Source organism: Saimiri boliviensis, chromosome 1, assembly GCF_048565385.1.
Source record: "Saimiri boliviensis isolate mSaiBol1 chromosome 1, mSaiBol1.pri, whole genome shotgun sequence".
NCBI lineage: Eukaryota > Metazoa > Chordata > Mammalia > Primates > Cebidae > Saimiri > Saimiri boliviensis.
This window is the reverse complement of record NC_133449.1, coordinates 32,979,727-32,992,439: the sequence shown is the minus strand read 5'-3', so window position 1 is coordinate 32,992,439 and position 12,713 is coordinate 32,979,727. Positions and strand designations below refer to the sequence as shown.

At 39.6% G+C, this 12,713-nt stretch overlaps 1 protein-coding gene across 11 annotated transcripts in view; it reads right to left on the bottom strand.

Moving 5' to 3' along the window:
* Positions 1–12,713, bottom strand: part of LTBP1 (latent transforming growth factor beta binding protein 1) — a 476,883-nt gene that overhangs the window by 97,672 nt on the left and 366,498 nt on the right. For all 11 annotated transcript variants that reach the window (XM_039478754.2, XM_039478757.2, XM_039478764.2 and 8 more), the window contains 3 exons: positions 11,484–11,606; positions 5,171–5,293; positions 3,797–3,919 (listed from right to left, as the gene is read on the bottom strand). In XM_039478754.2, the coding sequence (XP_039334688.1) occupies positions 3,797–3,919; positions 5,171–5,293; positions 11,484–11,606 (369 nt within the window). The remainder of the gene's footprint in view (positions 1–3,796; positions 3,920–5,170; positions 5,294–11,483; positions 11,607–12,713) is intronic.

Here is a 12,713-nt window from a genome sequence, read left to right as displayed (position 1 = left end):
GTTACCTCACAATAATATGACACAATTCATCACTCCCTCCCTCCTTGAAACACCTTCTTCTCTTGAATTCCGGTTTTTCTCCTTCTTCACTTGCCAGTTTTCCCTCAATCTCCTTTGCAGGTTCTTAGCCCAGGATCTCTCTTTTCTAGCTATACTCATTCCCAATCAAACTCATCCCTAAATTCCAAATGCATAGGTCCAATTGCTTTTCAGATACCTTCCTTCGAATACTGATCTTGGGTACTGAAAATGAAAAGTACCCATGTGAAGCCCTTCATGTCTCCACACAGCCTGTTCCTCCGCCATCTATACATGCTATTCCTTTGAAATTAATACTCTACCCATGAATAATTAAATGTTATCATCCCAGGGAAGCCTCTACTTGCCTCTCCATTTAAAATCACCACCCTCCCTCAGCACTCCCCATATACCTCACTGTATTTTCTCCGTAAAATTTATTGCCATTTAACTAACTATATATTTTACTTATTTATCATATGTTTTGTTATCTTTCAAACTACAATGTAAGCTAAACAAAGGAAGGAATTTCTGTTTGGTTCATTGCCCTGTGCCTAGAACAGTGCCTGGCACAAGTTCCACACTAAATAAATATTTGAATGAATATGTAAGTTAATGTATGAATGACTCTGATTTGGAAAAAAATACCAGAAAGAAATACCATCCCACCTTTCTACCTTTTTAAAATTTTTTCCACAAATTAATGACCAAGAGCAAAGGGCCACAGAGAGACAGGGAAAGACACAGTAAGTAATGAGTCATCTTCTCAGGCTTTGTAAGGGACTACAGGGAGCAACCTTAGTGAGGGGTTGGGGAAAGGTTAAGGTAGACAAGGGATTAAAGATTGTGCTTGGAGGGAACGAGTCACAGACAGAGCCTTTGAAAGCTGAGATGCTCAAGGCCCCTAAGAACCAGGACAGCTGAGGCACCCTCATCATCACAGAATGAGTGGCTACCAAGCATGCTGGAGGCAGCAGTGCACACAGGCGAGCACAACACTTGGGATTCTGACTCTGTGAGGAGGCCAGCAGGATGACAGGACAATACTGTAAGAAAACAGGATCTTTGCCAGAGCTATTAGGGGAAAATTACACATGTAAACATAAAAGCCAACAAGAAAGATAGCTCTTTCTTGAACAGCTGTGAGAGGCATGTGAACAGCCACAGCTTAGTTAATTATGGCTAAATATCACTGGGGAGGGTGGAAAACATTGCTAGTTGGGAATTAGCAGGCTGAAGTGCTAACACAGTTTCAAAGAGAGCTCTGAATTAGTTAGATGGACTACAGTCCTATTTATAACCCAGGACACCAGGGAAACTAGTCCTGACTTTAAAAGAAAAGGGCCTGATTACATATTCCAAAAGAAGCTTTCTTATGGAACATAAGCATACCTTATATACATTAATAATGAAGAATGAGTTTGCTAAATGTTTTTGACTTTTCATGCAATAGATGTTTTTGGAATAAAAACCTTAGACTTCTATTAAGATGTTTACACATTAAAACAGACAAAGCAGAGGAACATGCCCTGGGATGAACATCAATTACTCAAGACTTAATCAATGGTGCAGTTCCTTCTTGGCTTGGCCAGGAAGCAGGACAGAAGAGATGCTGATGGTTATTTGAGGTTCAGTGCCCTAGCACAGGGGTCTTCAGTCCCTGGGCCATGGACTGGTACAAGTTCGTGGCCTGTTAGGAACCGGGCCGCACTGCGGAAGGTGAGCAGCAGGGAGCAAGCATTACCGCCGAGCTCCACCTCCTGACAGATCAGCAACTGCATTAGATTCTCACAGGAGGGCGAACCCTCTCGTGAACTGTGCATGTGAGGGATCTAGGTTGCATGCTCCTATGAGAATCTAACTAATGCCTCATGATCTGAGGTAGGACAGTTTCATCCTGAAACCGTCTCCCCCAACCCCGTCCAGGGAAAAACTGTCTTCCATGAAACTGGTCCCTGGTACCAAAAACGTTGGGACCTCTGCTGTAGCAAATCCCTTACCAGTTACTTGGTTCTAGAATAGATTCTTCCATGAATGGCTCCTTCCAATATGACCGACCCTCCCACCTTGGGATGCCACTACGTTGAATCATTATCATTTACTCATGTATTAGAGAGTTCCTAAAACACAACTTTTTCATACATAGTCATATCTTATCACTTATCTGACCTATTTCTTAATAGGGGTGTGTGTGTGTGTGTGTGTGTGATTTTTTTGAGACAGTCTTACTGTGTCACCCAGGCTGGTGCAGTGGTGCGATCCTGGCTAACTGCAACTTCCACCTCCCAGGTTCAGGCCATTTTCCTGTATCAGGCTCCTGAGTAGCTGGGATTACAAGCACTAGCACCATGCCTGGCTAATTTTTGTTTTGTTTGTTTGAGATGGAGTCTTCTTGCTCTGTCACCCAGGCTGGAATACAGTGGCATGATCGCAGCTCACTACAACCTCTGCCTTCCAGATTCATGTGATTCTCCTGACTCAGCCTCCCAAGTAGCTGGGAATACAGGTGTTTACCACCACACCCAGCTAATTTTATCTTTTTTTAGTAGAGGCAGGGTTTCACCATGTTGGTGAGGCCGATTTCAAACTCTTGACTTCAGGTGATCCGTCCACCTCAGCCTCCCAAAGAGTTGGGATTACAGGCATAAGCCACCACGTCTGGCCTCAATAGGTATACTGATTACCACTTTTCATAGGTGTAATTAACTCTTTGAGGAACATGATAACCTTAGGATAAAATCTTAGAAGTTGATTTACTGATAAGGCCTTTAAAACACTGCTAAAATTGCCTGCCCAAGGGTTGGGTCATTTTTCACTCCCAGCAGCAGCAGGGTATGAGAACTCAGCCACTTGTGACTGCTTATGCCAAGTTCTCTGGTCAGAAACGTAGGATACTGTAAATGACAATGGATCTTTCCCAATCAACTGGCCTGGGAGTGAAAAAGGATTTGGGGCTGCTGAAATGCGTGTCATGAAACCATTCACCCAAAGGCTCATCCACTTCTCTCAAAGGTGGGGTTCAGCCCCTCCTTCAAAACCTCTGACCCTAAATGGGAGACACAACGCTGCCAAAACTGATGTTTCTGGCTTCACAACGGACAGGATGTAAATGCAATAAAGCCTCAGGTGGGCTGGGAAAAAGTCTATTACTTAGGTGGACAATGAACAAGGTCACAAGTGACAGAATGGTGGTAAAAGTGAAAAAGCAGCCCACTGGGAGAAGACATTCCCCTCCCCATACATAAGTCTGGCTCAGTCTTCCAACCACTTCAGAGAGCTTGTTCGCCAAGCAGGTGGTGAAAGTGGTTAACGACTACCCGATACTGTACATGTGGGGTATCTTTCAGAAATGTTTTATGCAAAAAGCTAAAAACTGAATTGAAGTTAGGCTCTGAAAAACCCTCTAATTACCTGGAAAATTAAGTTGTACTTACTCATTTGGAACATCTGGAAGTTGATTCTGCATAAACAAGGTGTTACAGTTCAGAATTATGCAACCAGGATAAACCATCTATAGCTGGTAAAGTTAAACTGATTCTTTTATGCCTTTGGCTGGCACAAATCTAAAAGACAGCTCCAAGCAGTGTAAAGAAAATCTGGACTCTACTCCCTTGTTTGAATTATTTGTGTGACCCCAGGGAAGACACTTTGCAGGGACCTAATGTACGTCTTCATTATGTAATCAAGAGATCAGGCTCAAAGACAGAGGCTGAGATGATGCCTAGATTTCCCTCTGATCGGGGCATTTTATGATTCTGAAATCAGATGCAATTCTTACCTTCACAGTGGTCTCCAAGCCCAGAAGCTCTGTAACCCTGGTCACACACACACTGGAAAGAGCCCTCAGTGTTCCTGCACTGCCCATGAGCACAGAGATGACGGTGCTGGCATTCATCAATGTCTACGAGCAAGAGAACACAACGAAACTGTAGAAGTGGTGCTTAAAAAACATTTTCAATCAGTTTCAACTGGATCCGTGTAAATTCTAGAAAGACAATGTTGATACAAGTAATGGCCATCATACATTGTCGCTTTTGTAACACTATCTCAGACATTTTTGCTTATCAAATATTGAGAGTATACATGGATAGTGTTTCCTTTTTTTTTTTTTTTTTTTTTTTTGAGACAGAGTCTTGCTCTGTTGCCAGGCTGGAATGCAGTGGTACATTCTCAGCTCCCTGCAACCTCTGCCTCTCACGTTCAAGCAATTCTCTGCCTCAGCCTCCTGAGTAGCTGGGATTACAGGCATCCACCACCATGCCTGGCAAATTTTTATATTTTTAGTAGAGACAGGGTTTCACCATGTTGGCCAGGCTGGTCTTGAACTCCTGACCTGGTGATCCACTCGCCTCGGCCTTCCAAAGAATAGGGATTACAGGCTTGAGCCACTGTGCCTGGCCGGATATTGTTTCTTTATCAAATAATTGACCTTATACAGTGTGGATTCTGTTCTTAAATAAGAAATGATGTTTGCTCTCAAGTACTCTGGGCACTTGTAGTTGACACAGGTGAGATAATAACATCTTCAAGTTCAGGAAGCACATACTTATTGGGAAGGGAAGTATTTCTGTGTGAAATTCAATGAAATATTTCTTTTAAAAGTCTAAGGCCAATCCTAGCAAATCCAGAATCTTCACTATCACCTGTAGGAACAGAACTTATTTTGCAAACTTTGTCTCTAAGGGGGACATTATTACAGTTTTACTGAGAAGTCTTCTTTAGCGATTTTTTTAAAAGGCAAAAATTTTTCAATGTTAAATACAAAATTAAGGTTATTAACATTCCACAGCATAAAGCAGCCCGATATAATGACTTTCCAATTGCTGAAATTCAAGTACACAAAACCTTTAAATTAAGTGTTTCAATGGAAATTATCTTCTGTAGTAAAGAATTACACAGAGAGCAATAACTTTTCTTCTTAATACTAATGCCTAGCCATTGATTGCTAATGCCATAGGTTTTGAAATTTAACTGTCTTCCATCTTGTTTTATTGACTTTCCTAACTGATGTTTAAATCCCTGACTTTCTGGTATTATAACGCAATCATCTAGGTAATTTTTAAAAGGTACACTCGCTTGATTGAATGTACATTTTTTTCAGACCAGGTGCTTTATGCTGAAGTTTCAGTAGTTCACGTTACCACGCTCTTACCTTCACACTGGTCTTTAGCTGCCGACAGCTGGTACCCCTGCCCACAGGTGCACCTGAAGGAGCCCTCGGTATTTTTGCACTGCCCATTTATGCAGAGATTCCCTTGCTGACATTCATCAATATCTGCAAATAAAACAATGGCATTTTTTTCTGAAAAAGAGACTACCCAGGAGAATGCAGTGCTCCCTGCAATGCATTCTGGGGTTATTGCTACAAAAATAACAGTACTTCTTATGTCTGACGCTACACACTTTAGTATGTATCCCTCCACCCATGCTGCTGTATGAACCTCAGTATACTGATGTAGAGAATAGAGATAACTACAAATAGACAATAAATCAATAAGCTACTTATAAGAATCATACTCCTCACCATCAATCTCTTGAAATGCAACACGAAATATTTTACAGTTGCAAACAGAAGGCAGAACCTGAAGCAAATACAATAGCACTCAGACAGTTTGTAGACCTGTTTAGTTGCATGAAAGAGGTCGGAAGCAAAACTCTACCAGGAATTGCAAAAACAAAACCAAAAACATAAGCAGTTATGGAAGGAAACGGATAATTCTACTTTATTTAGAAGTTGAACTATAAGTAAGGCCAAACAGTTGTATAAAAGAACTCTGGCTCATTTTCAAAGTAACAAAGAAAGCCAAGAGAAATGGCAGTATTAGGATGACTGCTGGAATACAGAAGGAGAAAAAAGTAAGTGAGGATTTTTAAACGTGCTTTGACTGAAGATAAAACCACTAACTGAGAAAGAATATCATTCTTAATAAGTGGCCTAGAAAATGTCATGTATACGAAGTTATACAACTGCAGTAAAGGACTGGCTTCATCAATAACTTAAACACTTCTGATAGGAGTAGAGTATTCCAGATGTTTTGGTTCGGCCATTACATTGGTCTGAACCAAGCAGATAATTCTGTCTTGCCCTGTCAGTGCAAATACAGCCTCAGAATGTTCTGTTGAATGGCTAGCCAACTTGTAAGAGTTTATGATTATTAAAACAAGGTGGGTATAACTGATCTTCATGGCCTACATGACAGGTTTGTTGTAAAGATTACCAAAGGAAATAGATACGAAACATATTAGCCCTATACTCAGAGGGGGAGAAAGGAGCCCTAATCTAAACAGAGTAATAAATAAAATAGGGGGATTTTCTTTTTAAAAACCATGTCCTATAGATCAATGTATGACTGTTGTTTTCTTCCAAAATCATCTCACTTAAAATGCATCTAAAAGTGTTTGCTAGGAAAACTCAATAAACTGTATAGGCCTTTCACTCAAGCATTGTTGACAATTACCTGTTTCCTCTGATCAAGTTTCACCTCTAATGGGGCATTAATCTTTTAAATTTATTCAGATATAAGCAAGGTATCGGGTTATCCCTTCACGAAATAGTTGAAATTGCTATTGAAATATTGAAATGGTTTCCTGAATAGCTTATACAAAGTATTAATGTCATTAGAGTTCAAAAATTTCATATTTAATTTTTCATAGGAATTAATTTAGTTGGTTAAAAACGGTGGTTTCGCCAATTGTATTATTAGTCTCTTTTATTTATAAATAATTTCTGGCTGCCAACTATTGCCTGTTCATACAGAAATTAAACAAGCTAAGTTTCATTTTAAAGATTATTTTATACCTTTCAAACACTCTAAGTCTTTTAGCTTTCGGAATGGTTGGCAGCAAAGATCAGCCTACATCATATTTTCTTTTAGCACATTCTATGAAGTACTTGAGATGTCAGTTCATGAACCAAAGACCAGCAATAGCTCTTGCAGCTGGCTGGATCTCACAGAATGTCTGACAACATTTTTAGTGCTTTGGACTCTTTCTGACTTTCTCATAGATGACAACAAGTTAAGCATTCCCATGTGAAGATGTCTGCAGCAGAGATATACCCTCCATTCCAAGTACTGTCGGGGTATGCCAGACCTGTTATGTAACTTACTCATTTATGGTGCTAAGAATGTCAGGAGTAATTCATGACAAGTCATGACATATACACTTAGAATAGCCTGAGGCAATACAGTTATCTTGAACAAGGTGATCTTTGGGTCTTTAAAATGACCAAAGGGAACAAAGATAGATTAACTCTAGAGATAAAAATACATATTTTTTCTAACGAGGGATCAAATTTCTGAGCTAAAAGAAAGCTTTCTAATAAAAGAGGCATGCCGGACAAGTGTCTTCTTTCTTTTGTGCCAAGAATATCACACACACCTGACATGTGAAAGTATACCTGACATTATGTGATGACCAGAGCCTTTCACCTCTGTGTTCTTCCCAAAAGCCCATGGCCCCAGTTTAATCATGAGAAAAACATCAGATGATCCAGACTGGGGACAAGCTACAGGATTCTGGGCTATACTCTTTAAGACAGATAAGAGCTTGAAAACTAGGGAGAGATTTACTAGGGAGACAAGACAACTAAATGCAGTGTCGTATTCTGGATCGGATCCTGGAACAGAAAGAGGATGTGACTAGAAAAACTTGTGAAATCAAAATAAAGTCTAGAGTTTAGTTTAAAAAGAAAGACAGTGTATCAGATCCTAGCTGTGACATGTAGAGGCTGTGTGAGCTTTCTCATCTGCAAAAAAAGGGGAACAATAATGCTTCCTACTGGAGCTGATATGTGGATTGCACGAAATTATACAGGGGCAGAGATCACATGGGAAGAGTTAATGCATCCCAGACTGGGATGGGGAGATGCCATTAGAATCAGAGTAGAGGGCAAGGTTAAATGCCAAGTGGAAGTAATAGCCCTTCTCACCTCTGAGCTCTGGCATGTGCTGCTTCCTCTGCCTGCCAAGTTTTACTCCCCTTTGTATTCAATACTCTAAGACCTAGTTCAAATAGTAACACCTTCGTGAAGCTTTCCCAGAAGCATACAAGCAGAGTTTGCCACACATTTCTTGCCTTAACAAACCTTTGTTTATGCCTCTCATTTAGCAAACACCACCACCACCACATCATGCTCTGCCCCTGCATTAACTCGCTCTCTCCACATGATCTCTGTCCCTGTATTATTTCATGCAGTCCTCATATCAGCTCCAGTAGGTACCATTATTGCTCCCTTTTATTTGCCGATGAGGAAAGTAAGGTTTAGTGAAGTAAGACACCATAATTTATCCAAGCTCACACAGCTTCTACACATCAGGAATAGGATCTGATATACTGCCTTTTTTGTTTTTAATAAAAAACATTTAAATACTCGACTTTAATATATAATTTAATCCCAGATATTTTTAGTTGTCTTGGCTCCCCCAATTAATCTTTCCTAGGCTTGGCTAGGATGGCAGTGGTCAAGGGCAAGACGATGGTTATGAGTCATTCATTCAACATGTATCTACTTTGAGCATCCCGTTAAATCCCCTAATTTTAGGGATGACACCATGTCTGGAAACCTGAGATTATTCACCCAAAGTCATATCTGAACCAATGAAAGAGCCACATCAGGTAAGCAGTGAGGAAGATGAATGTCAAAGGCAGGATAATCTTGAACAGGTACTGGGTCTAAATAAGCACAGAATCTTCACAGGGCAGTTGTGACACTGACTTGGAGGGGTCAGAGAATGCTAGCTGAAGAATGCACTGTGACAAGGAAGTTTGGAATATGAAGGAAGGGGACAGATTGCAAGAGTTTTTATCAATAAGCAGATGAAAAAAATTAGGCAGATTAGGAAGAAAGAAGATAAAACGGCAGGATATGAAAATAAACTAGCAATCAAAGATTAGCAATGACTCCTAAGGCTTGAGATCCTCATTCACCACTGATCCAGTGGATGGGAAAGAAATAATACCTTTCAGATGCTTCTCATGTTTAATTTGGTCTGAGGAGATGGTTGGCTTAAGGAGTCAGTAGGAAACTGGATGTGGGCCAAAAGAGAAGGGACCAGGAGAAATGGAGGTGTGCCCACATTAGATGCTCCACTAGGAGTGGCCAAGATCCACTGTTGCTGTTATAGTATGGGAGCAAGGCATCCAATTCAGATGCCTGCACATTCTCTACTGCCAGTGGAAGAAGCCTCAATTCCTACAGGATACCAGGGTATTATTCACTTATGACTTGCCTACCATAGTGAGAAACTGATTATCACCCTAGACCCTTCACTTACATCGAGGCACTTAAGAAAGAAGAAAATTTTTACTTATTTCCTCTTTGTGATTCTCACGCCTCAGCCACCCATGTAGCTAGGATTACAGGTGCATGCCCCCAAACCGGCTAATTTTTGCATTTTTATTAGAAACAGGGTTTCAACATGTTGGCCAAGCTGGTCTCGAACTCCTGATCTCAGGCAATCCACCTGCCTTGGCCACTCAAAGTGCTGTACCTGGTCACGTGTACATACATTTATATACGTATTACATATATAAAGAATTCATATACATTGACTTAAAAAATAAAAAACCTGATAAATGGAAAATAATATTAAGAGGAATTTTAAATATATATAAATGTGTAATAAGTATATAAAATAAATGTTTAAAAATTGGAAGTGTTCAGAGAATGAGCATATAAAATAAATATTAAACCTTTTTAGAATTAAAATAAATATACATTTGAAATGAGAATGTTCTCCTGTAAAAATAGTAAAAAGACCATGGTACAGTGTATGTATCAAAACATCAGTATGTACCCCATAAACATGTACAATATGGAAAATTATATGTCAATTAAAAAATAAAAACAAAAGAAAATAGTAAAAAAATTAGAAAATTTTACCCAATAATTCTACTTTTATGAATAAGGAAATAATTCTAAAGTTAAGACAAAAGTTTATTTTTCAAAGAGATCTGGCCGGGTGCAGTGGCTCACACCTGTAATCTCAGCACTTTGGGAGGCCAAGGTGGGTGGATCACCTGACGTCAGGTGTTCAAGACCAGCCTACCCAACATGGTGAAACCCATCTCTACTAAAAATATAAAAATTAGCTAAATGTTGTGGCAGGTGCCTGTAATTCCAGCTACTCAAGAGGCTGAGGCAGGAGAATTGCTAGAACCCAAGAGATGGAGGTTGCAGTGAGTTGAGATTGCGCCACAGCACTCCATCCAGCCTGGGAGAGAGAGAGCAAGACTCCATCTCAAAAAAAACCCCCAAATTAGTTGGGTGTGGTGGTATACACCTGTAATCCCAGCTACTCAGGAGGCTGAGGCAGGAGAATCACTTTAACTCAGGACGTGGAGGTTGCAGTAAGCAGAGACTGCACTATTGCACTCCAGCCCGGGCGACAGAGTGAAACTTCATCTCAAAAAAAAAAAAAAAAAAAAGAGAGACCTGTATTAGTTTTATTCACTAATGAGAAGTTCAAACTTTTTTGTTTGTTCAATACCTAAAGAAGAACAAGAAAACTGTGATATGGCAATACACTGGAATATTATACAGCCTCTAAAAATAGCATTTGATGCTGGGCGCGGTGGCTCATGCCTGTAATCCCAGCACTTTGGGAGGTCGAGGTGGGCGAATCACGAGGTCAAGAGATCGAGACCATCCTGGCCAACATGGTGAAACCCCGTCTCTACTAAAAAATACAAAAATTAGCTGGGTGTGGTGGCATGCACCTGTAATCCCAGCTACTTGGGAGGCTGAGGCAGGAGCATTGCTTGAACCCAGGAGGCGGAGGTTGCAGTGAGCCAAGCTCACACTGCTGTACTCCAGCCTGGTGCCTGGCAACAGAGTGAGACTCTGTCTCAAAATTAAAAAAAAAAAAAGCATTTGAAAACAGTTACAAATGGAATGTGAAACACTTATGGTGCTTATGAAATACTATCGAGTCACAAAAAGCAAGATACAAACTTGTATATAGAATAACACCTTTATATACAATATCCATGAAATATGATTATTCATAAATGAGATTATGTGAGATTGTTATTTTTCTTTTTTATTCCCTCTGCATTTGCTAAATTTTCTAAAATGGGTGTATGTTGGTTTCTTTTAATATCCATTTTACGCAGATATAATTCATGTGCCATACAATTCTATTTAAAATGTACAATTCAATGGTTTTTAATATATTCACAGAGTTATGCAACTGTGTGCTGCTTTTACAATGATAAAATATTTAAATGAATAGATGTGTGGTTTACAGACTCTCTAAAAATACATTGTTTCCCTTTATGTAAACAGATATGCTCTGTATTTTAACCACAGTGAGGAGCCACTTTCAGCCAAGCCAACCAATATGTGCTCTAAGCTTGCTCAAAATAAACACAGGTAGTAGGGTTCCCTTTTCTAAGGCTAATTGCTCTAATCTATGCTTAAGTGAAGTTTAAATAAAAATGGGAAACTTGATCGAAGTATTTACCTTTACAGTGCTTCTGGTCCGGAGTCCGGGTATAGCCTTTGTGGCATGAACACATGTAGGAGCCTTCAAGGTTGGAACAATCACCATTTGTGCAAACGTTTGGTTCCAGGCACTCATCCACATCTTGAAGAGTGTTGCGTAATGGAAAGAACAAAAAAAGAAGAAAAAGAAAACACGGATAAAGTTAAATTTGGTTAGAAATGGAAACAGTAGACCTTCAGAAGAACGGGCAGATTCTTCAAGATAAACTTGCAAATTAGCCCGAAGGAGAAAAAGCAGTTTGTCGTGAACTGCATGGATGATGGTTCTATACTTTAACTTGCCTTCTGAAAGTAGCTCATAACCAAATAAGCTCTATGAATAAATTCAAGAAGTAAAGACGGATTGTTGTAGCAGGGAGGAAGGAAGAAAGGGGAGATTTAGTGCAACATCTCTACAAGAAAGAATTTTCCAAAGAATCAAAGATTCTTAAGAGGGTAGAAAGCTTTATGGCTTCCGTGGTGTAGGCATTAAAGGCTTTACATACATCATCTCATTTAATCTGAACAAAATCCTTAATGGGCCAACCATTTCATGGAGGAAGGAACTGAAACACAGAGAAGTTCAATAACCAGCCTCAAGGCCACATAGAAAATGCTGGTTCTGAGATTTGAACCCAAACCTATCCTTTTAACCTGACTATAAGTTTCTGTCACAGGCAAAGTTAAGTCTAGTGATAGAAACAGTTAGAGTGAGAGAGAATGTATGAGTTGATGTTTGTTTTTATTATTTGCTAACAGCATTTATACTGAAAATCATCATCTTAAATTTTATTTATTTCATTCAAAAATATTTATTAAGTCCCTACTACATATTATTATTTTTCAAAAACAAAAATGTTAAGTTCTGTGCCCCGTCTGAATGGCCCTGCATAGGTCCACTGTATGTTGCAGTGACAGACACGAGTGAAGAATCAAGAAGCAAAAACTTAAAGAGGAAAAGCTTAACTCGCAAAATGCTAAAACTACACATACAACATCATAATTTAGGCTTAATCTTACCGGAGTCTGTAACATAATCAAAGCACCTTAAGCATAAGGCAGACAAACAAAGAGGAAAAGGCATGTTATAGCATTTGTTTCACTTTTCAATGCTCACTACACCATGAAAGCAGTAAAGCTTTCTACTCTCTCAAGGCAGTCACAGGCACACTGACGATACAAATCTAATCTTCAGTAATCCAGGGTCTAG